We start from the raw sequence: 25,411 nt of genomic DNA on the forward strand, positions 1-25,411 counted from the left end.
TTCTTATCGATCAATAAGTTATCTAAATTTAATCATAATACTATATTTTAAAACAAATTTAGATTTTTTTATTATAAACAAACAAAAAATTCAATTTATACATTTAAAGATATTTATCTATTTTAAAATTTTATATTTACCCTAATTCTACCAAAAAATATCACTTATCCTAAATAATATATAAATTAAAATACTAAAATTATCAGAAAATACTTCAAAGATTGAAAATAATATACAAGATTCAAGAATACCCTTTCCATTAGTATATAAAAAAAGAGAAAATAAATAAATAAAACCTACACAGGACCGACCTAGTTTGAGTTCAAAAGATTCAAAGGTGAACCGTGAACGAGGATCGTCATGGTCCTCATGGAGTGTTAACCCTCACAAGAAAGACAGCAGCAATACGCAATCCCACGCAAGCCCATCCAATTATTGTCCAATAAACAAACCTCATCAAATCCTGATAGATAGATAGATAGATAGGTTAAAGATTTCATCTTTCTTCTTCTTTTCCTTCAAACAATCAAATCCACCCACGGCACCCTCTCACATAAAAAAAAATCTCAGATTTCTTCATTCCTTCCATTCAATTCCAATCCAAAATGGATCAACACCACTTCCTCCACCACCACCACTATCACCACCCCCAAGAACACCGCAATCGATACACCTCCCTCACACCTCAATCCCACCTCCACAGTCACCACCACAATAATCTTCCTCCACCACCGCCAAATCCTTCTCCGCCTCTTTCCTACCACCGCACACCGCAACCCTACACCCCTCCTACACCCCAACCCCAACATCAACAACAACAATTCCCTTATACACCCCTCCCAGACCGCCCTCTCGAAGAAGAACCCCAACCTCAACGTCATATCCCATACGATCTTCTCCCTCGCCGCACCACCACCCTCCCCTGGAACCCTAACCCTAACCCTAACCCTAGAATTCCTGATGATTTCGACCGCGATTATCACCACAAACACCACCGCCCTCTCCCGCCGCCCCCGCTCCCGATCGAATCCCACCGCTACGACCCCGACCGGCACCACCACCCCGTGGATCCATATGAGCAGAACCCTAGGGAGCCCCTCGCGTGGGGCGGCGGTGGCTACCACGCGCCGGGCCAGGGCGATGTGGACCCCACGTCCTACGTCCGTGTGTACACCGTGGAGTCCGACGCCGACGTGGCGGGGAGAACAACCTCCAAGAGATGGGTAATGAGTGATAGGGATAGAGGAAGAGAGATGCACGAGTCTTCTTCTGGTTTAGTGAGTAGTAATGGTAACAGTGAGAAGTATTATCATGGTTCTGAGAATAATATGATGGGTAGGTATAGTAGAGGGAATAGTAGAGAGTGTGGTCATACTCACGAATTTGAACGCACTCCTCCGAAGAAACAGGTACAGAAGAAGAGTGCTCTTCTTAGGATTCAGACGGTTAAACCTAATAATAATCATAGGAACCGCGAGAATCGCGAGGTTGAGCAGTTGCGGTACCCGGGTTATGGTTCTGAGAATGGAAATGGTTTTTACAGGGGGAAGGAGCAGTATTTTGGTCATGGGGTGAAGGGGGAAGAGAGAGAGGAGAGCCCTGTTGAGATTGATATTTCTTTTGAGTCCAATTCGTTGGTTGCGAAGGCGAAGGCGGTTGTGGCGCCGCTGCCACCACCTTCGAGTTCAGTGTCGGTTCCTGATTTGAATGTGATGCCGGTTTCGGATTCGGATTTGGTTTACGGGGAGAGGAGTAAAAGGGTTTCAGGCTCTGAAGGAGATTATTCTGGTATGCAATTGCCGCAACCAGTTAGAATGTCTTCGGTTGTTGTGGATTTAAATAGGTCGCCTTGCAAAGGGAATGATAGCTCTGGTTCTAGGAAGGAGGTTATCAGGTCGAACAAGAAGAATGTTGATGATGGTTCTTCTCGGTCTCGCACCAGGGAGGCTGATGGTTCCCGTGGGAAAAAGGAGGTGCCTAATTTTGTTAAGGTTGGCAATGTTGTTTCTGGTAAATTGACCTCGAAGATTGTCAAGAAGAAGAAAATTGTTAAGAGAGTGGTGAAGAAAGGTACTGCAAGTTCCAAGTCATCTGCGTCAAATTCACTACCGGCTAAAACCCTTCCTGGAACTGTGAAAGCGGAGAGTGTTGCACGTATTTCATTGACTGCCTCTGGTCCTGAGAAAATTGAAGCTAATTTGGATGAGAAAAGCAACACTGTCATCCAAAGCAACACTGTTGATGAGGAGGCTAAGCCTGACTGTTTGCCCCCTTTACCAAAGGAAGGGAATGTATTGAAAGAAGATGCAGAGGTAGGCTTATTGCAGCTGAGTTTGGGGCCAGATTCCAGGTCACAAGAGTGTAAGAGTGACAAAGATTCTGGTATTGGGAAAGTATCCAGGTTTGAAAGAGATGGAAACATTTCAAATTCTCTATCTTGTGCTTCTATAAGTGAAGATAAAAAGAGTGATTCTGATTGTTTAGATGCAAATGATTCTGTCCATGACATTGGAAATACTATTTCTGTTCATGATAATGCAAATACATCTGATTGTTTAGATGCAAATAATTCTGTGCTAAATACTTACAAGGTTACTAAATCATTAAGTGGAAGTAATATTTCCGTAGTCACTAACATCGATTATGATAATAAGCAATTATGTCAGAATGAAGTGTCTCTATCACCTGGGAAATATTCAAATGTAGGATCCCCACAGAATAGGAATCTTGAAGATGTAGGGGATGAACTTTTGAAAAGCAGTGATACCTTTTCATGTTCAGGAAAAACTAGGATTCAGGATGGTCTAGATTGCCTACAACATGCCAGTGCACTGAAGCACAGTTCCGATAATGGATCATCTAATTTAGAAGATAGTACTTGTGTTGACTGTTCTGGAATTATGCATTGTGCTGGAAAGCAAGTGTCCCCTGGTGATGTCGTCATATCCCCTGAGAATTGGGACACAGAAAAAGCATTCCCAAATTCTAATATTTCTGCTGGATCTGGTGAAGGGGACACAAATAAGATAAAAAAAAGAAGAGCTAGAACACTCTTAAATTTTTTGAGTTCAGAGATGGAGTGCTTATCTTCAAACCATGTAAATCCAGACAGCCTTGCAAATAATGTGGATGGAGGCTCTAGTCTGTTGTTGAAAGATCCATCTCCTTCAGAAGTTTTAGAGCAACCTGTTCAAAGCTTAGATTTTAACTCACTATCCGGCGTGAATGGGGTTACTGCTTTACATGGAAAAGGGGGGGTTTTAGAGGCTCAGTTTTGTGTTGGACATATTGACAATGATGATGCAAATGAGGTTTCACCAGCTTCTAAAAGGAAAAAAGTCACAGCTAACCCAAATTTCACAAAATGTCAATCGGAATTGAGTGCTGTGATTGTGCCTTCCACCACATCTGAAGCTCCTATGAGTTTCAGTGATAACCAAGAACATCAGAAAGAAGTTGCTTTTGAAAGCATGGGTATGATTATTCTGTCTAGTGCTCAGTCAATGCCTTATTCAGAGGATATTACTAAAATGCCTGAGAATGTTTTGGCTGGGGGATCTTTTGAGTCTATTGATGCAAATAAGGAAACCATGAGTTCTGAGCATTTGGAATTGTGGCATTCGGATATAGTCTCTTTTTCACCATGTGAGGACTTGGCATTTCCAAATGTTCAGTTCTCATCATTGGAAGGTGAGTGCAAAGAAAACACTACTCCAATTGTGCCTACAAGTAATATTCAAACAGATATTTTGGCTGTGGGAAATATAGCTGGAGAAAAGACTGATTTACAGGCCGTTGAAGAAAATTACCAGTATAGAGAGCATGTACAAAGGTCACCAAGAGCTGATATGGAACCTAATGATCACAATATGAAGAATGATTTGCTTGCTCAGTGGAACCTTATGTCCTGTCCAGCCAGTGGTGATGAAGTCACTACAAATAATTCAAATGACGAAGTGATTGAGGATGCACCTGGATTATCAGATATGTTTTCTCAAGGGATGGTATCTGAAGTACCGGATAGAAGGGTTTTAGAATTTACAGCAATCAACGATGAAAATATTTTTGGAGTTCAAGAAAATCCAGATAACATATCTATGGTTGGACATGATTCCAACTTAAATACTTCATCAATACAGCAGACTAAAAAAAATATGAAGTCAGATCATGCAATTGAACATAGTAACCTGATCACAAAGAAGACAATGTCAGAACAATCCCAAGTTTCTTCCAAAGTTACAACTCAGGCTCTAAATTCATATTGTTTTGGGTTGAGTGGGACCAAAAATCAGTCAGGTAGTATCATTCCCAAAACTTTTCCAGGTCATTCTTTCACCTTTTCAAAGACATCTGCCTCCTCACCTCATGTATCAAAGCCTCGAACTTGGCATCGTACAGGTAATAATCCTCCGGCTTCTCTACCTAGAATCAAGCCTTCATTAGGAACAGTTCCTCCCAAAAAGCCAATTCTAGAAATGAAAGGGAACTTTCAAAATACCTCCTATGTTCGTAAAGGTAACAGTCTTGTAAGGAAACCTACTCCAGTTTCCACTCTACCTCATATCTCCTCTGTTAATCAGACATCTTTGGGCATAGATGAAATACCAAAAAGCATTAAATCTGGAGGGAGGGCTGATGTGACAGATAAACAAATGTACTTGAGAACAGGAGCAACAAATGCTCCACAGCAGAGAACACCTCCACTACCAATTGACACCAAATCAGAGGAAAATACATCTTCCTCATTGGTAGAACCTCCTTCTGGTGGTTGCTGTGAAAATGCATCAGACCTTAGGAAATTTATAGAAACTGATAATATTGCACCAAACTCTTCTGAAGATGCACTGAAGCATTATGAAACTTTAGAAAATCAACCTGGTCCATCTGATAATGGGGATAGCCAAGGTGAAGCAATCGATGGAAATGTTTTTCCTTTGAATACAAAGAGAATAGTATACATAAAGCCCAAAACAAATCAATTGGTTGCAACATCAAATTCTTGTGATGTTTCTGTCTCTACTGATGACAATCTCCAAACTGCCTTCTCTGATGGCTACTACAAGAGAAGAAAAAATCAATTGATTAGGACTACATTTGAAAGCCATATCAACCAGACAGTTGCAATGTCCAATAACACGGCATATTCTGGCGGACAAGGAACTAGCAATGCTCTTTGCAACAGGAGGTTTAGTAAGAGGCGGACACATAAGGGTATGCATGAATAACTTATTATGTTGCCTAATTTATCTGTCTTTCTTGGTTACCATTGCATATGAATCTAATGCTGAGTTTCATCAGGATTAGACAGAGTGTAGCTTAAAAAGGATGCACTGTTTTTCTATTTGAGGTTCAAGTAGATATATTCAGTTGAATTATTTGTTAAGAACTGCACTTCAAGTAGATATATTTTTTAAGGATGTGCTTGTTTAGAAATTGCACATTCTTTCAAATATAAGCTTTACAAATTTTTATTGAAGACTTTTGAGCCTAAGGCTTCATTTTCTGTTTCCTTTTTTTGTGAATTAATAGATCATGTCTGTTGTGAGCTGGTGGTGAAGTGATTTTACTAATGTTTCATATCATTCTCGACCATTGTGTTTAACTCACCATTAGCAGAGGAATCCAGAACCACCAGTGCTGTTCCAATTTATATGTTCTGTTTCACACAATTAGTGGTTTCATTTGCAGTTGGTAGGAGTTCATGCAAACGTTCAAGAGCCTCATTAGTGTGGACACTCTGTAGCAAAAATTCTTCTGAAAATGACAGGGACTCACAACATTATCAAAGGGCTTTACCTCAATTGTTTCCATGGAAAAGACCAACATTTGCTTCAAGCTTGAATAACAGTTCCTTATCTGCAATCAGGTACTTGAGTATGTTTACTTTTTTGCCTTGATTTGGTTGTGTGCCTCAACAGTATTCAATTGCAACAGCCATTTAATGTTTGTCTTTCAGCAAAAAATTGCTTCAGTTGAGAAAGAGGGATACAGTTTACACTAGGTCAATCCACGGGTTTTCACTTCAGAAATCCAGAGTTTTAGGTGTTGGCGGGTGTAGTTTAAAATGGTCCAAATCCATTGAGAAGAAGTCAAAGCTAGCTAATGAGGTTAGTTTAGAGTTTTATATTAGTGTGCTTTTCCATGAAGTTTACTTTTAATTTAGGCATAATTTATATTAAGTAATAAAATAGATCTTAACTATGATTCGTACAATTTCTCATGATCATTTTAGGAAGCCACACTTGCTGTTGCTGCAGTAGAGAGGAAGAGGAGAGAGCAGAAAAATGCAGTTTGCATCAGTTCTCAGTCAAAGAGTAGGAAGCATTCTTTTCACGAGTGTTCGTCGTATCATAATGCCGACAACTCTCTGTTTTTGTGCTATTTAATACTTATGCTTCATGTATTAATTGTCTTTGTCTGTTACTCTGACTTTGAAAGTAGCGGCTGATTGTGCAGGAGAGCGTATATTTCGCATTGGTTCAGTTCGCTACAGAATGGATCCTTCCAGGAGGACACTTCAGAGGATTTCAGGTGGTCAAATTTTTTATATAAACCGTTTTGCTTGGATTTTGCATTACCTTTCATTTTTTCTACATTTCTTAGCATATTAAAATTATTTAAATCTGATCTTGAACCAGTTAAGCTGTGTGAAGTTGTCACGGTTGAGACAGTTGAACTTCTCCATTTTTCTCTACATTAAAACCATTGTTTTAGTAGTGATGATTTGTTCCCAATTTAGGACCAAACACGGCATTCCCCCTCTTAATTTGTCCAGTTTGTGACAGTTAGGAAGTTGTAATGCTTTAAGAGTTTGGCTATTAATATATATAACAATAAGGTTTTGCCGCTTCCCCTTTCACTTGTTCAATGTAGGCCTAATGCATGTTAGAAATGCTAGTATTATACTTTTAGCATACTTGTTAACGTGATAAATCCAATTAAGTGAAAGGAGGATTTTATTATCTACATTAAACATATCTATATGATTTGGTCTTCATATGTGTAAGGTTGATCCTTAAAACTTGTTTTACTCATTCATTGTTGGTTCAGTTCTGAAAATATTGCACTGTTTACTTCTCAAAAGTTGAGTTTTTTAGGTGAGTATATGCTTCCACAGATTATGTAAAGGATGACCAAATATGATTTTTTTATTATAAATTATTTCTACGGATTATGATGGTCAAGATGCAGGAAGAAAAAGCAAATGTATCATTATTGGCCCCTTCACAATTCTTCCTTATGGATGATTTTGTGTGCAATGATCCACACTAGTTAGCCTGTTTTAATTGTGAAAAGGCTTGCCAGTAATCAATGAAGCTTGTTGTCTGTTTGGACAAGGATGGGGTGTGACATCAGACTGAAATCATTAAGCTCCTTTTGTGGCCATGCCGGGAATATATCAGAATTGTGTTCTTTTTGTCCTTTTTCTATAATATTGTTTGGAATATTTTGCTGTCTTTCTTCCTGCAAGTTAAAAAAGGTTCCATCACTATTTACCAAGTTTCTCTTTTGTAGATGATGAATCCCTGTCCTCTGCATCTACCTGTTCAGGTTTGGCTTCCAAAAGAGCTTACATTCCAAGGAGATTAGTGATTGGAAATGATGAGTATGTGCATCGTATCTTTCATAGCTTCTATGTGTATCAAATTTCATCATTGCTGATTGTCTTGTTTAATGGCCATTTAGATGTAACTCGGTGAATAAGTAGGAAAATTTTGTACAATATTAAGTCTTGCTATTTTATTTGAATGATTGCCCTCAACATTTGCAGATATGTCCAAATTGGCAATGGTAACCAGCTTATCAGAGACCCAAAGAGACGAACTCGAAAATTGGCAAATGAAAAAGTTAGATGGAGCCTGCACACTGCCAGACAGCGATTGGCGCGAAAGCAGAAGTATTGTCAGTTTTTTACTAGATTTGGGAAATGTAACAAGGATGGAGGGAAGTGTCCTTATATTCATGATCCCTCAAAAATCGCTGTCTGTACTAAGTTCCTGAATGGTTTATGTTCTACTCCCAACTGCAAATTGACACATAAGGTTTTTTATATATGGGGTCCTACAAATTGAATATGGTCTCCTGCATTTACTGATCTGTCTAAAGTCTGAGGTTAATTGATTTTTTTATGCAGGTTATTCCAGAGAGAATGCCAGATTGTTCTTATTTCTTGCAAGGTGCGTCTTATATAGACAGCAGTCTTTCATCAAGTGAATAATATGAAAATGTGATTCTAACATGTTTCATGGCAGGCTTATGCTCAAATAGAAATTGTCCATATAGACATGTCAATGTGAACCCCAAGGCATCTATTTGTGAAGGATTTCTCAAGGGGTATTGTGCTGATGGGAATGAGGTATTAACCAACCATGTTTAATTTACTATTGAGTGACTGGATAATTTGAATACTTGAACTTTTTACCGTTTTTCTTTTACCATAATTTAAGTAAATCAATTTATGTGCATATGAATGCTCATCACATTTTCATAATTCAAGAAAAGGGTGTACAATCGGGTGTTTCATCATACTTGTGGTGATTGATAATTCTGATGATGTTCTGTAATATTGATCAATCTTTTATTTGTCAAATTATAATCCCATGTCTGCTATTTCTACTAAAAGTTCCTTCCTCTTTGGAAAACATTTTGCTTTGTTTATAACTCCTCATCCACTTGCTTGCGCTGCCTGTTTCCTTGTGATCTAACCCTAAAAAAATACTAACGTACCCTAGTGCTCGGAGGCTCCTCGTTATGTGAAATTTAAAAGGGGAGGGTAATTGTATGCAGTCTTACCCTTGCATATGATGCAATTAGGCTGTTTTTCAGATCCCCATGACCAACCGGTCACCAAAGAACAACTTTACCGCTGTGCCAGGGCTCTCCCTCGCATTCTTCCTTGTGATCTAACCCTAATGCTTGCCAATTTATGTTCTTTCAGTGTCGGAAGAAGCACAGCTATGTCTGTCCTACTTTTGAAGCAACAGGAACCTGTACTCAAGGAACCGGATGCAAACTTCATCACCCCAAAAAACAAAGCAAGGGAAAGAAAAGGAAGAGAACTGCAGATCAGAACAACAGTAGAGGGCGTTATTTTGGTTTTATTCCTGCTGATGTTTCTAAATCTGGGATGATGGTGGCTCCAAAGCGACATAGACAGAATGGTGAACTTGAAGAGGAACTTTCTGACTACATCAGCCTTGATGTTGTGAATGAAGAAGTTGCAGATGTGGTCGATCAATCATTTGAGCCAGCAGCTTTCTGTGACAACGATTCCTTGGATTTACAGTTGGATGATTTTGATGGACTTATTAAACCAGTTCTTCTGTTGAAAACAAAGTTCACATTGCAATCACCTCAGTCTAGTAGCCTCCAAGCTTTTAGGCAAGTAGCGGAGACATAGGTCGTTTGTAAATGAGGTAATTTAGGTAGTGCAAAACCCTTCCCCCCGCCCCCCTCAATTCTTTTTTAGTCTCACTTATTTTGAATGTATAATGTAAACAGGTCATCCTCCCCCTCCCCTTCATTTTTTGTGGATTTACAATTGTACATTAACATCTGGAATAATAGATAAGAAATTTTTTTTTTTCTCTCACGAGCAGTAGTACTTTTTGTCTCTTGACATATTGGCATAGTTAGAGTTAACTCTGAGTGCCGTTTTACTTGACTTTTTATAATCGTCGAGGGAAGTGAAAGCTCTCCACTCTTTGGGTATGTTTGGATTTATGTGGAAGTGTTCAAATGTTTGTTAGTAAAATCAGTTTGGGGACATGTTTGAACCGGTCGGTTATTCCTCAAAAGTATGTTTTAGAGTAAAATTGTCTGAAAATTTACTTAAATCTACAACTCCAGCAAATTTTAATCCAACCATGTATGATTGTTCCATTAGCATTATCGTTGGTATGGACATTGAGTCCATGTAAATATAACTTTTACTTGGCCGTTGCTAGGTGCATCTGACATTATTGCTGGTGCATCCAACATTTTTTTAAAATTACAGAAATATCCCTTGGTTTATCTTCTTTAAAAAGTTTTGTGCACAGAGGTTGTCGTTGTGAATCATTTTTTTCACGCGTTTCAGTCTTCGGCGTGAGTTTTTGTTGTGATAGTTGAACTTCGGTGAAGGTGAAGGGGTCGATGTGCAATGTTGCGATGGTTGGTTCGACGTCGGCGGCAAACAAGATAAGCATTGTTGGAGGGTGTGTGGGAGGGGGTGGTTCGTGAATGGTATAGATCAAGTTGATCCGTAAGGAAGTTATGGATCAACTTGATCCGTATGTTGATATTATATTTATACGGATCAAGTTGATCCGTATAAATACAGATGATGTTGATCCGTATAAGCCTTACGAATCAACTTAATCCGCAAATCTTATACGGATCAACTTGATTCGTATAAGACTTGCAGATCAACTTGATCCGTAAACTTATATGGATTTTGAATTTGTAACATTTACTTAAGTTTAAATTTTATTTTAGTTATTACCTTAATTGTATTGTCATTTTAAATAATAATTTAATTGCTTATACATGTTGATTTAGGATTTTTGCATTTTACAAATCATGAGTTATTGTGATTGACACTAAAAGATTAGGTTTTATTATATGTATAGTGTGGTTACTAATCATGAGTTATTATGTAGTGTTTTGTATTATATGTATAGTGCAGTTAGGTGTTGTATGTCTGTGTTGAAATTTATGATTTATTGTTAAGATGTACGAAGATCAATGGATGTATGACACTATAATGTGAAGAAGTTGATATGGATGATCTAAATGAACAAGAATGTGGTGTGAATGAACCGCAAGTTGATTGTTCGGATGCATTCAATACTTCTCAGGTAATAATGTTCATTATTGTGAGTGATTTAATATAATGAATGTGTTGTAGAAAACTAAAATTGTCTGGATTGCATTGTAGGTGTTTGACAGCCGAGACGATGTTTGGCAGGGGGCTTGATCCGTTGCTCATGAAAATGAATTTATGGCGGTCATTATAAGGTCTGACACAAACACTGGTAGTAGAGGAAAGACTTCGTTTGTGTTAATTGGTTGTGAAAGGAGTGGCGAGTATAAGTGTAGGAAGAAAGAATTTGTTAGAAAAGAGACTGAGACTAGGAAATGTGGGTGTCCCTTCAAGCTTCGTGGCAAACCAGTGGTTGGAGGACAAGGTTGGATGGTGAAGTTGATGTGTGACATTCATAATCATGAATTGGCTAAGTCATTAGTTGGACATCCATGTGCTGGGCGATTGACTAAAGCTGAAAAGACACTTATTGCTGATATGACCAAGTCAATGGTGAAACCAAAAAACATCCTGTTAACTCTGAAGGAGCACAATGCCAATAGTTGTACAACCATTAAACAAATATACAATGCAAGAAGTGCGTACCGTTGTTCCATTAGAGGAAGTGATACTAAAATGCAACATCTAATGAAGTTTCTTGAACGAGATCAGTATATTCATTGGCATAGATTAAAAGATGAAGACGTGATTCGTGATATCTTTTGGTGTCACCCTGATGCAGTGAAGTTAGTCAATGCATGTAATTTGGTATTTTTGATAGACAGTACCTACAAAACAAATAGGTACAGACTCCCACTGCTTGATTTTGTTGGGGTGACGCCAACAAGGATGACATTCTTTGCTGGTTTTGCATATCTGGAGGGTGAACGTCTTAATAACGTGGTATGGGCTTTAGAACGATTCCGATTTATATTTTTAAGACGTGATGCCCTCCCTGGAGTTATTGTGACTGGCAGAGACCTAACATTGATGAATGCAGTTAAAACTGTATTTCCTGAGTGTACAAATTTGTTGTGCAGCTTTCACATAAACAAGAATGTCAAGGCCAAATGTAAATCATTAATTGGTCAAAAAAGTGCCTGGGAGTATGTCATGGATGCTTGGGGAAGTCTGGTTGATTTTCCTTCGGAGCAGCACTTTGATGAATGCCTGAAAATGTTTGAAATGGTTTGTTCACCTTGGCCAATGTTTATTGACTATGTGAACGAAACATGGATAATCCCACATAAGGAAAAATTTGTTGCTGCCTGGATGAATAAGGTGATGCACTTAGGAAACACAACAAAAAATAGGTATGAAAATGTTTAATTATTTCTATTAACGTTGATGAATTGATGAAATTTTATTGTTGTATATGTTTATTGTTATTTGTGTATTTGAAATGTAGGGTTGAATCTGCTCACTGGGCTTTAAAAAGAGTGTTACAGAATAGCCTTGGAGACTTATGCAGTGTCTGAGATACCATGAACAACATGATGATGCTGCAACACACTGAAATTAAAGCATCCTTTGAAACAAGTACACATGTCGTTGGACATGTGTTTAAAAAAACCTTATACAAGAGGTTTCTTGGAATGGTTTCAAGGTATGCTTTAAATCAGATTGTTGCTGAGTTTGAGCGTGTACATTATGCTGGCAACAATCCTTCGACTTGTGGTTGTGTCATGAGAACCACGCACGGTCTTCCTTGTGCATGTGAGCTATCTAAATATGTTATTGGTTGCATCCCACTAGATTCAATCCATATGTTCTGGAGGAGACTCAGTTTTTCAGACCAAGGGTTATCTGAGCCTGAAGTGAGCATCAAGGAAGAGATGGAAACCATATCCAAAAGATATGAAGAACTTGATGTTTGTGGTAAGTTTACTCTGAAGAGTAAACTTTGGGAAATTGCATACCCTAATCAAAATTTGATGTGTCCTCCTCCAGCAAAGGTTAACACAAAAGGTGCATCGAAGAAACCGATGAACAGAAACCCAAGGTCAACAAAGGGTGATCCATCTTACTGGGAGTATGTAAATGCTTTTCATTCTGTGCAAAATAACAATTCGTCAGTAAGGCGTAGTGCATCATTTTCTGAGCAGCCCAATCCAAGAAGGATCATGCCTATGTTGGATCAATTTCAGCCATTTATCCACGACTTCATTGACAACATTATTGATGTCAAAGCTGATAAAAACTGTGGATATTGGTCTGTTGGCGATTTATTAGGTATGAGTGAAGACTCTTGGTCGTTGGTCCATAACCATCTGCTTAAAGAACATGACAAATTTTCAGATGACTATATCAAGCTCTTTGGTGGCACGGACAGATTTGAGAAATTAAGGATGCCACTACTTGTTGATGGGTTAACCAAGGTATGTAATTTATGTTTTGATTTTTAAGACTTAACTTTAAAATTAACTTTGACGTCTATATTTGTTTCATTCAGGTGACTATGGATAAGTGGATGAATATAACCGACATGAGATATGTGATTACATCAAGGTATAATGTAATCCTTGTATCCTTGTCTCAACAACAAAGCATGACGTTATTTTCTCTTAGAAGTCAACCACCGGTAGATTCTTCAGTGCATCGCATAATTTGTATCGGTCACGTGTATGACAATCATTTTGTTCTGGTACATTCAAGATATAAAGTGTTTTTTTTATATTTATACAATTAGTTGGGACGATTGACTTTTTTTTTTTGCATGTACAACAGGTTTATTTAAAAGACCGTTGTCCTTTACCGCTTGTAGCATTGTTATGGTCTAGCAATTATCATCCTCAGGCGAAGTAGTAACCAACTCCATATATTAGTAGCATGCATCATTACAAAAGTTTCATGATGTTCAAAAGAGACTATATTGACATAAATGATGACTGAACATGTACCTTTTAACGACTGATCGTTATGAATTTGAATTTGACATTAGAGTTATCTATCTTTGTATATTTGTTGCATTAACAAAAAAATTATTACTTAATACTTGAGTTAAGAAAAAAAATTAATTGGTGCAACTAAAATAAAGTACGCATGTATGATAAATCATTGTCTGAGTTGACAATACATTGTGAAATGCATGCGTGTTAACATAAAGCATGACAAGATATTGTAAGACTTGACTACACATTCTGATCTGATGCAAGATAAAACATGTCACGTCATTGGTATAGTTGACAACACAAACAGAAACCATGTGCACACATATGTATTGATTTTAAAAAATTGAAGCAATGATGCTGAACTCATCTATATATATGACATAACCGAACTGTAAAAAATCACATGGTTTCTCCTAACCCAATTCTTAGAACAAAGTATGACATTCTTGGGAGAAACAAGCAGTCAAACAATTGTGAACTCGACATTAGGTTTTATATTTTCAAATGGATCCATTGTTCACAACGATAGTGGTGTTTATTTTCAAGCTTCCACTCCAGTACCCATTCGAGTACCTAACGCTTGTGATTTTCAAACGTTAAAAATCAGAATACACAATACCCTTCAGCTAACCAACAAACAATATTTGGATGAAATTTACTACTGGCAGCCATTCATTGATACAGTTAACCAGTTTCACTTTCAATGTATGCAACTGAATAATGATGATGATGTTAACACAATGTTAATGTGTAATCATCAATTTTTATGTGTTGGTCCGATTGAGTTATTATGCACCATTGGTAGAACACCAGATGGTATATTAAACTTACTTGAAACCACTATGACCCTACTCATGATGCCCTCCTATATTACAATGAGAGGTGGAACATGCCGCGCCAAAATGAGTTTGTTGGTTATTCGTTCACAGGAAAAAATCCCCAAAAGTTTGACATTCCTTCCAGATGTACCATGGATGAACTGAAGGATTTGATCAAGCAACTTGCGCCTCATGGGATTCCCCCTTATGGTATCCATGAAACACAAATGGTAAGGCGATTATTTTTTTGACAACCAAGCCACCATGAGTATTCTGATAAAATTATCAAATTCAAAATTATTGAATTGAAAACCAACGATGATGGGCTAAAGGTGTTACTGCAGTTTAACTACTGGAAAAAATTTGGGCCAATAGAAATTTTAGCTATTTTTAGTAAATATGTAATGGAAATGGAAGACGACGTGTCGTTGTCACAAAAATAGCATTATTTAATTGTAGTATTTCATGCAAATTTTATTTTTTTTCCACTATGTTGAAGTTAATGTAATGTTTGAATTCATGTCTATTACGGAATAAAACCGTATGATGATTATTTTATGTTCATGGTTTAGCTAAATCAAGAAATTGGTTAAATTAAAATGATAACAGTGGGACCAAACAATAAATTTGTTGGTAAATAAAAGTATACAAAGATAAAAAAACAAAGAGAGTACTGATTTTGTTTTTCTTTTTTAATTTTTATAGGAAATCATAAAATAATTAATAATTTAAAAGTCATTTAATTTTTTAATTATTTATTTGAAGTCATGAAATGTTATAGGACTTCAAAGTCATCTTAAATTTTTTATTTTAAAATTAATTTTTAACAACTTTAAATTAATTTTAATTTATTATTTTATTTAATATATTTATAAGATGCTATTTTTAGATATTTTTTAACTAGTTGTGATGGTGGTCCAAGGAAAATAAAATAGAAAACATTGAAAATATATAATTAAGAAAGTGAGAAGGTTGAGAGTCCTATTTTCCAAATTTTATATAATTTTTTTAAATAGAAAATTAAAAGTGCTAATCCATATTATATTATTTCAAATTTAATTACAAATATCATCATAAAATTTTGTAATTAATATTTTTAAATAGAAAATAATTTTTAAATGTGACATCCATATTATATTATTTCAAATTAGTTTTTAGTTGTTTGCTTCAATTTAGAATGACACTCATACTATTTTGATGAATTTCGAATGAATTTGGAATCAAGTAATTTAAAAATAACATTTAAACGTTAACACTAATATTATCAACCAAAATAACCTAAAATATACAAAATATTCAGTCAAAAACAAAAAATGTTTTCAAATACAAGAAAAGTATATACATCGTCCAAATATGATAATATCAAAAGTGTAAAGAAATTATGGATGATCTGTGCGCCGCCTATGTCGAGACCTCACATACACAATATGGTCTTCTGTGACACCCCTGACAATCCTGAGGCATTGTTCCATGACCTCATGTGTCTATGTGCCTGGCATGACTATCCTTAGGTTGAGATGACGCTCCAACCTTTCAGCGATCACATGATAAGCCTCCTGTTAAAAAGAAAACAAACAAATTACACAAATTAGTAATAACTTATGAAATAAATGACATTTGATACAACTAAGCAAATAGTAACACTTACCACTGCATGTATAGGCTCATCCACCTCAGAACGGGCATGTGTCGATGTTGCTACTGGCTCCAGGACCTGAGGGATATGTGGCTCCACAAATGAGGCATCATGCATCGCAGGTGGATCTCGCGGCGGATCTGATGGCTGTGCCGTGGTCTTGAATGGATGAGAAATGACGAAGAACCAGTTCATGTAGTCGGCCGCACACTGACCTGGCACAACACACATCTCACCTGCTGACGCAAAATGGTCTGAGTAGTGCATCCACCTGTCGTCTATTTCATCAAATGACTCCCATGAATCGATAGGTTGTGGAGGAATACTCTGGACGTATCCGAACTGGCACACGAACCTCTCTGGTCGGTGTCTAACAGCAATGGGCCCCCAGCGGAGCTGACCGGGAAAGCATGAAATCAAATGAAACTCCCAAACCAATCGATGCTCCCCATAAGGCATCCAGCATACATCAGGAATACTAAGTCAATCCAAACGCTGTCTGTAAGTCTCTATGGATATGGTCTTCACAGTCTTCTTCGTAGCAATCCACTGACATACACATGGTGACACCTCGTCGTAGTCTAGATCAGCGATGCACTGCGCAACTGACGGAAAGTGTTCATATTCAACACTACAAAGATTACATGAAAATCATACAAATTTAAAATGAACGTCTAAATTACCCTATTTGAAACATTGTTGTAATTAACTTATCAAAAACATATTAATTACCTGTAAGAGGGTGATGTAACCAACAAGTTGTCGACTGGTGCTGATACAAACATCATTCAAATGATCATACATATGCACCAAGGTAGCAGCTCCCCATGCATACCTCCCAGTCTGACTAAGGTCACGCAGAGCGTCTAAGAAGACAACATGAACATGAGTTGCACTCTTGTTAGCAAAAAGAGTGCAACCTAGAAGATGAAGAAGATAGGCATGAGCTGCAGATGTCCAATGTTCGACCTGACATCTGCGCTGATATATATCTCGTAGCCAAGATAGGCGTACGCATGGTCCATGACAATGTGTTGTCTTAGCCCTGGCTGCCTCTCTTGAGACCAGTAGTAAGTTAATCAACATCAACACCGCCTCGTCGACGTGAAGAGGCTGGAAGGTATAGAAGGCGCCAACAACGGGAATATGAAGAAGAGACGCCACGTCATCCATGGTGATGGTAACCTCCCCCACGGGAAGATGGAAACTACTAGTCTCCCTGTGCCATCTCTCCACAAACGAGGATATAAGTCCCCGATCGCCAGTGTCTACTGAACACGTGATCAAAGGACTTAGTCATGTGCCAGCAACTAGCCCCTCAATTGCAGAAACGGGCCTACCTAATTTCTGCACCTTCCTCCCATGGGATGACAATTTCAATTCAGGCCGTTCTTTAATTGAAGTATAAAGGAACATACAATTTATTAACATAATATTTTAAAGGAACACAAATTTCAATAATAGCACATACTTAACAAATAACTTAAATTGAAAATTATAAATACCTCTTCGGTCCATACGTTGGCTGCAACATGCTCAACATACTCGGTAAACACTGATGGGTCGCTCGGTCCACCTGGAAATCCCTCAGGCTCATCTACAGTAGCCTCTGCACCAGTGTCTGCACCAGGTGGATGTACGTCTACACCAACGTCTGCACTAGGTGGATGTATGTCTGCACCAGCATCTGCAGCTACTATAGGTTCATCGGCAGCTACCACAGGGTCATCCTCGACAACAGGGATGACTCCCTGTTGCCTGCCTGCCGATGCAGTAGGCCTTCGCCGCTAGGGAGCATCATCAAAATCATGACGATCCTCTCTCCTAGAGCTCTACCAATAACCCTACTTAAGGCACGACCTAAGCCTCTAGTCCTAACCATGATCTGCAAATGTCTACCACAAATTCCATCACTAAACCACACAAGTTTATTTGTGTTTAAGTGTGATTGGTTTAAGGGTGAAGAAGACACATATGAGCTTATTTGTGTTTACTTCAATAAATAATGTTACCCAAATGATCCTTTTGTGTTGGCTTCTCAAGTCCACCAATGTTTTTATGTTAAACATCCTTTTGAAGCAAATATACATTATGTTTTCAAGACAATTCCAAGAGATTTATTCAATATGGGTTGATGAATAAGAACAATCAATTAGTAGAGAAGTAAATGATTCTAACAATGATCATGAATTGAACTGGTCTCGGGAAGATATGCTTGTAACAATAACTTAGAAACTTAAAAACCACCTCAAGATTTTGAGAAAACTATTTCTGAACATGATACAAACTAATACAAGGAGCCTTCGGGCACTTAGGTATCTTAAAACTAATACAAACTATTAAAAGCGGTTCAGGTAGACTACAACTAATACAAACCAAACAAAATTCAAACCAATATGAACATGTTCATGTCCAAACAATGCAGATTTTCATTGAAGCCATAAATTTAAACATTTGGGAAGCAATAGAAATAGGACCATACATACCCACTGTAGTAGATGTAAGCACTAGCACCACAACACAAAAACCTAGAGATAAGTGGAATGAAGAAGATAGAAGGAGAATCCCGTATGATCTTAAAGCCAAAAACATTATTACTTCAGCCCTAGGAATAGATTAGTATTTGAGAGTGTCAAATTGCACAAATGCCAAGGAGATGTGGGATACTCTCCAACTTACACATGAATATGAATTGTTTAGGATGAACCCTAATGAAAATATTCATAGCATGCATAAAAGATTTACACATATAGTTAACCACCTTGCCTCTTTAGGAAAAATCTTTCCTAATGAAGATTTAATTAATAAAGTTTTAAGATGTTTGAGTAGGGAATGACAGCCCAAGGTAACTGCTATTTCTGAAAGTAAAGATCTTTCTTCTATCTCTCTTGCTACTTTATTTGGAAAATTGTAGGAACATGAGATGAAACTCCAACGTCTTAATCATAATGAAGAAACCGACAAAAAGAAAAGAAGTATAGCCCTTAAAGCCTCATCATCAATGCAAGAAGAAAATGAAGAAGAAGATTCAGATGATGAAAAAGACTTCTCATTCTTTGTAAAGAAGTTTCAGAAATTTATCAAGAAAAGAAGAATTGACAGGTGTCAAAACTTCAACAATGGAAGAAAATCACAAGAAGACTCTCAAGTTGTTAGATGTTGCAAATGCAACCAACTTGGTCACACCAAAGCTAATTGTCCTTCAAATGAAGAATGGCCTGAGAAAAGTGATAAGAAAAGGTATGATGAAAGAAGGACCAAGAAGGCCTACATTGCATGGGATGACAATGATTCATCCGACGGTTCAGAAAAGGAGATCAACCTTCTAACCAAGGATGATGAGAGTGATGAGAACATTTATCAAGAAGATTAAGCAAAAAGTATGACTTTCATCTTTGAAGATCTAGATACCTTTAATCATGAAAAAGGTAACATCAAAACTTTTCTCTTTTGAAAGTTTATTTTGGTTGAAATTTTCCTTTCAATTAATTTGATTATGATGACTAACAAATTTTTTATTTGTTTGTCTTGATTGATTGAAATTGTGAGTATGTGTTTATATGTTCTTGATTGAGTTAATTTTTCTTTCTCAAAGCATGAAGTCTCCTTTAGAATTTTAATAATATTTATTATCTTTACTCTTTAATACTTGAGTTGAGTTGATTATTGTGATAGAATTGAATATATATATATATATATATATATATATATATATATATATATATTTCCTTTAAATATTTATGCATGATTTTGAATATGATATGTGAATTACTTGATTAAGATTCATTCATAAAGTATTTTTTTTAATATATATTTTCCTTAAGAAAGTATTTTGACATTCATTCAAATCCCTTTTCCCTTGAAAGTCAGTCAGCCTTTATTTTTGGCTAAAATGCTTTCTGATAATCGATTACCATATTAGTGTAATCGATTATAGGCAGTTAAAGAAAGGTGTAATCGATTACCAAATTCTGTAATCGATTACAACGCGTCCCTGCCCTTATATATTCAAAATTCAAAATCAGAAATCTGCATCTTCTCTCTTTCTCGAAAACCCTCGTTCCTAATTCTCCCTTCTGCCATATCTCACTCATTTCTTGCCCAAATTACTCCCCACAAAGCCCAAACCTCATCTTTTTTCATTCTCTTTCATTTCAACCGATTGAAATTTCAAATAATCCCTTCATATGGCGGAACCATCAAAGAAGCGAAAGGGTTCTTTGAGTCGAAGTCAATGACATTCCGAGACTCAAGAAACTCAGATTCCTTCCTCCATTTCCTTTTTCTCATTGTTCTCATATGAAGAACAGCGGATACGGTACACAAATCTCTTCTCTTCTCGTTCCATTATTGATCCAAAATTCATTGATATGGATTTCTTTTCAAATGAGAGTTTTGAATGCTTTCAGGCATTTGAAAACTCCAATCTTATTCCTTTCATGTCTTTAAAATTACCTGTTTACTCTGATTTAGTTAAAGCCTTCTATTCAAACCTAGAAATCCAAGAAGAGACTTTAATTTCTGAAGTTTATGGGATTAAAATGGTCATTGACCAATCCCTATTCTATGATTTAACCCAATTATCCAGTGAAGGTGTACCATTTGAAGGTACACTGATTGATGATTGGAAATATGAATTCTCTGTGCATGATGCCCGCCGGTTGGTTTGCACCAACCAAGCAGATATGACCGGAAGGCTTCTTGCTGGTTCATTGGCTTTTGAGAGCCGCATCCTTCATTACCTCATTGTTCGTATCTTGCTTCCAAGATCTTCAAACCTTGCACAGGTTTCTAAAGAAGATCTTATTGTTATGTGGGCTTTTCATAAAGGCCTACAAATTGATTGGGCACACTTAGTTCAATATCGCATGCATAAGGCTTTGTGATTAAATGCTCCATTGCCATATCCACACCTAATCACCCTCTTCCTTCAACACTTCAACATCCTTCTTGATTCTGAACTTTATGTTCCAATCAAGAGATCATTTCTAATAGGCACTATTGTGATTGCATCCTTTGGTTATCAAAAAGAGCATGATGGCTCTTGGGTGAAAAAGGATGCTCGACCCGTTGATGAAGAATGAAATTTACATGGTGGAGAAGATTCCTCTCTTCTTCAAAAGATTTTGGATAGGTTCGATGGTCTTCAAACCTTTGTTGGTGAAAGGTTTGATACTTTGGAGTTACAAGTGGACATGCGATTCAATGAAATGGAGTCAAGAATTACCAAGGTCGAAGGAGATGTCTCTTACATCCATACAAGCTTTGATCTACCACCACCACCACCATCATCTTAGTTTACTATTTTGTTTAATATTATTAGTACTTTGATTTCTAGCCGTGTATTTGGCTATATTATTATGCCATTTTAACAACCTAGTATTTCTTTTATTTGCATAGTATGACTGAACAATTATGAATTATGTTATATGACTATGTGGTTTTTTATATATTTGATCTATTCATGTTTCTTGCTTCATGATTGGTTTAGATTTTTCAATGAATGTCTTGTGAATGATTAGTAATGTATGTATATTTTATATTTGTTACGCACTTTGGCTTTTTGTTTATGCCAAAGGGGGAGAGAAATAAGGATTAAATCAAGAACTCACATAAGTAATTAAATTAATTTCAAGTGAAGCATAAACTCAAAAACAAAGGGGGAGAATATGGAGAATTAAGTGAGAGATCGACTAGGAAAAAGTTTGTCTATGTGTTTCTTGATTTCAGGGTTGTCATCATCAAAAAGGGGGAGATTGTAGAAGCAAGCTTAATTTCTTCATGATGATGAATCAAGATTGATTCATGATGATGAATCAATATTGATTCAAGGTGTTTTGATGATAACAAAGATGATGACAAAAATCCCATGAGAATGATTTCAAGATTGAGTTAAGAACAATTCAAGAATCAAGAGAAAGATTCAAGAGAAGTTTCAAGTTTCAAGTTTTCAAGAATCAAGAATATTCAAGATCAAGATTCAAGACACAGGATTCAAGAATCAAGATAAGTACAATTTGTTTTTTCAAAACATTGAGTAGCACATGAAGTTTTTGCAAAAGCTTTTACCAAAGAGTTTTTACTTTCTGGTAATCGAGTACCAGTTTACTGTAATCGATTACCAGTGGCAAGTTTTGTTTTCAAAAAAAGCTTTCAACTGAATTTAATACGTTCCAAACAATTTCAAAATGGTGTAATCAATTACAATATATTGGTAATCGATTATCAGTGTGTTTGAACATTGAAATTCAAATTCAAATGTGAAGAGTCACATCCTTTCACAAAAATGCTTTGTGTAATCGATTACAATGATTTGGTAATCGATTACCAGTGATAATTTTTGAATAAAAATCAAAAGATTTAACTCTTCCAATGGTTTTCAAGTTTTTCTAAAGGTTATAACTCTTCTAATGGTTTTCTTGACCAGACATGAAGAGTCTATAAAAGCAAGACCTTAACTTGCATTTTACATACATTGAATACATTGATTTAAATCCTTTACAACCCTTGAGTCTCTTTGAACATGTTCTTGAATTCCTTCTTCTTCCATTGTCAAAAGCTTTCTAACGTTTTCTGGTTTTCTAAACCTTGAAAACAAAACTGTGTTATTCATCTTTTTCATTCCCTTCTCCCTTTGCCAAAAAGAATTCGCCAAGGACTAACCGCCTGAATTCTTTTTGTGTCTCTCTTCTCCCTTTTCCAAAAGAACAAAGGACTAACCGCATGAATTCTTTTGTGTTTCCCTTCTCCCTTGTCAAAGAATTCAAAACGATACAGTCTGAGAATTCTTTTGATTCTTCCCTTTCCCTAAAACAAAAGATTTCAAAGGACTAACCGCCTGAGAATTCTTTTGTTTCCCCATTCACAAAGTTTCAAAGGATTAACCGCTTGAGAACTTTGTCTTAACACATTGGAGGGTACATCCTTTGTGGTACAAGTAGAGGGTACATCTACTTGGGTTGTTGTGACTGAGAACAAGAGAGGGTACATCTCTTGTGGATCAATTTTAGTGGAGGGTACATCCACTAGGTTGTTCAAAGAGAACAAGGGAGGGTACATCCCTTGTGGATCTTTGCTTGCAAAGGAGTTTACAAGGTTGAAAAGAAATCTCAAGGACCGCAGGTTGCTTGGGGACTGGATGTAGGCACGGGTTGTTGCTGAACCAGTATAGAACTCTTGTGTTTGTCTTCTTCCCTACACTCTTTATTTTCTGCTGTGCACTTTAATTATTGCTTTTACTTTTGGTAACACTAAGAATGATTAGATTTTTAATTAGTAAAGGTTCATTAATAATTAATTCAACCCCTCATTCTTAATTATTCTGAGGCCACTTGATCCAACAAATAGAAAAACAAAAACTCTTTCAGTGGCTAAATCAGTAAGCAAATTTTTCATGCATTGATTAGTTGTTGTCAACTTTGGTCATGATTCCTATTGTCTAGCAATTAATACAATGCTATCTCTTTAGTTTTTTTCTTTGAATTTCATGCAGCAAGGAAATGATGATTTCATCTTTTTAAGAGGAATGTGACACTAGGATAATGCTGAAGAAGGGAAAAGGATCATATTTGGAAGATTTGTAATCCTATGGCTGATTCTTCTTCCAATTTCTCTTTACCTTGTGATGCATTAAGCCTAAGACAAAAGAGTTTCTCAATTTTCCATACCGGTGGTTCTAGGTTGGGGGTTGGTGCTAAAGGTTTGCCAGATTCTGAATCTGTTTGGAGCCCTACATCTCCTCTGGATTGCAGACTCTTCTCAAATCTTAGCAACCCGTTTAGTGCCAAGTCTTCTAGGCCATCATTTCAAACTGGGCATAAGAAGCAGTTTGATGGCAGTAAAGTAGGCCTTGGCATCATAAGTTCCCTTGCTAATGAAACCAAACTTAACAATGACATCCTTGCTAAATTTAAGAGGAAAGGCATAATTTTTGGACCACAGGTGAAAACTAGCATCCTTAAATTCTCAAATAACAACCAGGAATGCCTAGCCTTCGGGCACTTGGGTATCTTAAAACTAATACAAACTATTAAAAGTGGTTCAAGTAAGCTACAACTAATACAAACTAAACAAATTTCAAACCAATATGAACATGTTCACGTTCAAACAGTACAAACCAAACCAAACAGTGCCAATAGTTAAATGTAGCACAATCAAATTTCAAACCAATATCAACATCAAAAAATTACGGCATAATATGAAACTTATTTCATTATTCATTCGAATTCTACTTTAGGCTAAAACCCTCAAAACTAACCCTAAACCCTAAAAAACTTCATATTTCATCAATTTAAACTTGTTTTTCACTTTTTAAAAATTAGATTAGGGTCATACGGATCAAGTTGATCCGTACGCTTGTTACGGATCAAGTTGATCCGTACGCTTGTTACGGATCAAGTTGATCCGTAAGCTTTATTCAGATCAAGTACGGATCAACTTGATCCATATTAACTTCAACCTATGCGGATCATCTACAACCTATGCGGATCATCTATCACTATTGTGGATCATCTACATTCTACCCTATCACTAATGCGGATCAGATCAATGCATACGCGGATCAAGTCATAGCCACACAACACCACCAACAATGGAAACACAAACAACAGGGAGAAAGTGGCTCACCTCGACAATGTCGCGAGCTGAAGAAGAAGAAGACGAACACACCATGGGACGCGTCGCAAGCACAACCAATGGAGATGAGGAACAACGGCGCACGGGCTCACCAAGGACGCAGCGACTGAAGAAGCTGAGGAAGAAGGGAGCTGCTGAAGATGAAGCGAAGAAGAAGCTGAAGAAGAAGGTGAGGCGTGAAAAAAAGGAGGTTGGGTGCACAAAAGGTTTTTAAAAAATGCCAAGGTTATTTTTTGTCTTTTCCATTAAAGTGTTGGGTGCACCAGCAATAATGTTGGGTGCACCTAGCATCAGTCCTTTTACTTATGTGTTTGATAAGGACTTTTAGAGTGTTGTTAGGTGCACCCAACATTTTTGCTGGTGCACCCAACAATTTTTTTAAATGGCAAAAATGCCCCTAGCTTCTTTCTTCATTATAAACGTTTTTTTTTTTCCCGGAAATGCACTGTACGCCATTTTTGTTGCCTGTGTTTCTCTCATTTTCTATTTTTCGTGCGGCATTGTCTCTGGTTCATGGGTTCGTTGTGAACGGTTAGGTGTGGTGAAGGTGAAGGTACCGGTGTTGAGCGTTGTGGTGGTCGTCAACGACATACAAGGTACGCAAAAAGTGGTGCCTCTGTTGGAGACGTACGGATCAGTTATGGATCAA

At 37.0% G+C, this 25,411-nt stretch overlaps 2 protein-coding genes across 3 annotated transcripts; both read left to right on the plus strand.

Moving 5' to 3' along the window:
- The first annotated feature begins 248 nt into the window (after positions 1-248).
- LOC100788859 (uncharacterized) lies at positions 249-9,583 on the plus strand. Its single transcript, XM_014766432.3, has 10 exons — positions 249-5,211; positions 5,689-5,866; positions 5,957-6,107; positions 6,233-6,314; positions 6,457-6,531; positions 7,516-7,606; positions 7,772-8,042; positions 8,135-8,177; positions 8,253-8,356; positions 8,939-9,583. Exons 1-10 carry the CDS (start codon positions 606-608, stop codon positions 9,398-9,400), a joined length of 6,063 nt encoding a protein of 2,020 aa, XP_014621918.1. The 5' UTR covers positions 249-605; the 3' UTR covers positions 9,401-9,583.
- A 2,710-nt stretch (positions 9,584-12,293) lies between these two features.
- On the plus strand, positions 12,294-13,729 carry LOC121173249 (uncharacterized). 2 transcript variants are annotated; one of them, XM_041007876.1, is made up of 3 exons: positions 12,294-13,161; positions 13,236-13,405; positions 13,511-13,729. In XM_041007876.1, exons 1-3 carry the CDS (start codon positions 12,379-12,381, stop codon positions 13,518-13,520), a joined length of 963 nt encoding a protein of 320 aa, XP_040863810.1. In that variant the 5' UTR covers positions 12,294-12,378; the 3' UTR covers positions 13,521-13,729. The 2 variants fall into 2 exon arrangements, with proteins under 2 accessions (XP_040863810.1, XP_040863809.1); XM_041007875.1 differs by having other exon boundaries at positions 13,236-13,729.
- Positions 13,730-25,411: the final 11,682 nt, after the last annotated feature.

Source organism: Glycine max, chromosome 13 (genome assembly GCF_000004515.6).
Source record: "Glycine max cultivar Williams 82 chromosome 13, Glycine_max_v4.0, whole genome shotgun sequence".
Lineage (NCBI taxonomy): Eukaryota > Viridiplantae > Streptophyta > Magnoliopsida > Fabales > Fabaceae > Glycine > Glycine max.

What these genes read in the sequence shown, in the direction of transcription:
- LOC100788859 (XM_014766432.3), top strand. Translation starts at nt 606, where the DNA reads ATGGATCAACACCACTTCCTCCACCACCACCACTATCACCACCCCCAA. An exon ending in AGTTCCTTATCTGCAATCAG is followed by an intron (nt 5,867 to 5,956) that starts GTACTTGAGTAT and finishes TTTGTCTTTCAG; the next exon opens with CAAAAAATTGCTTCAGTTGA. An exon ending in ATTGTGCTGATGGGAATGAG is followed by an intron (nt 8,357 to 8,938) that starts GTATTAACCAAC and finishes ATGTTCTTTCAG; the next exon opens with TGTCGGAAGAAGCACAGCTA.
- LOC121173249 (XM_041007875.1), top strand. Translation starts at nt 12,379, where the DNA reads ATGGTTTCAAGGTATGCTTTAAATCAGATTGTTGCTGAGTTTGAGCGT. An exon ending in TTGTTGATGGGTTAACCAAG is followed by an intron (nt 13,162 to 13,235) that starts GTATGTAATTTA and finishes TGTTTCATTCAG; the next exon opens with GTGACTATGGATAAGTGGAT.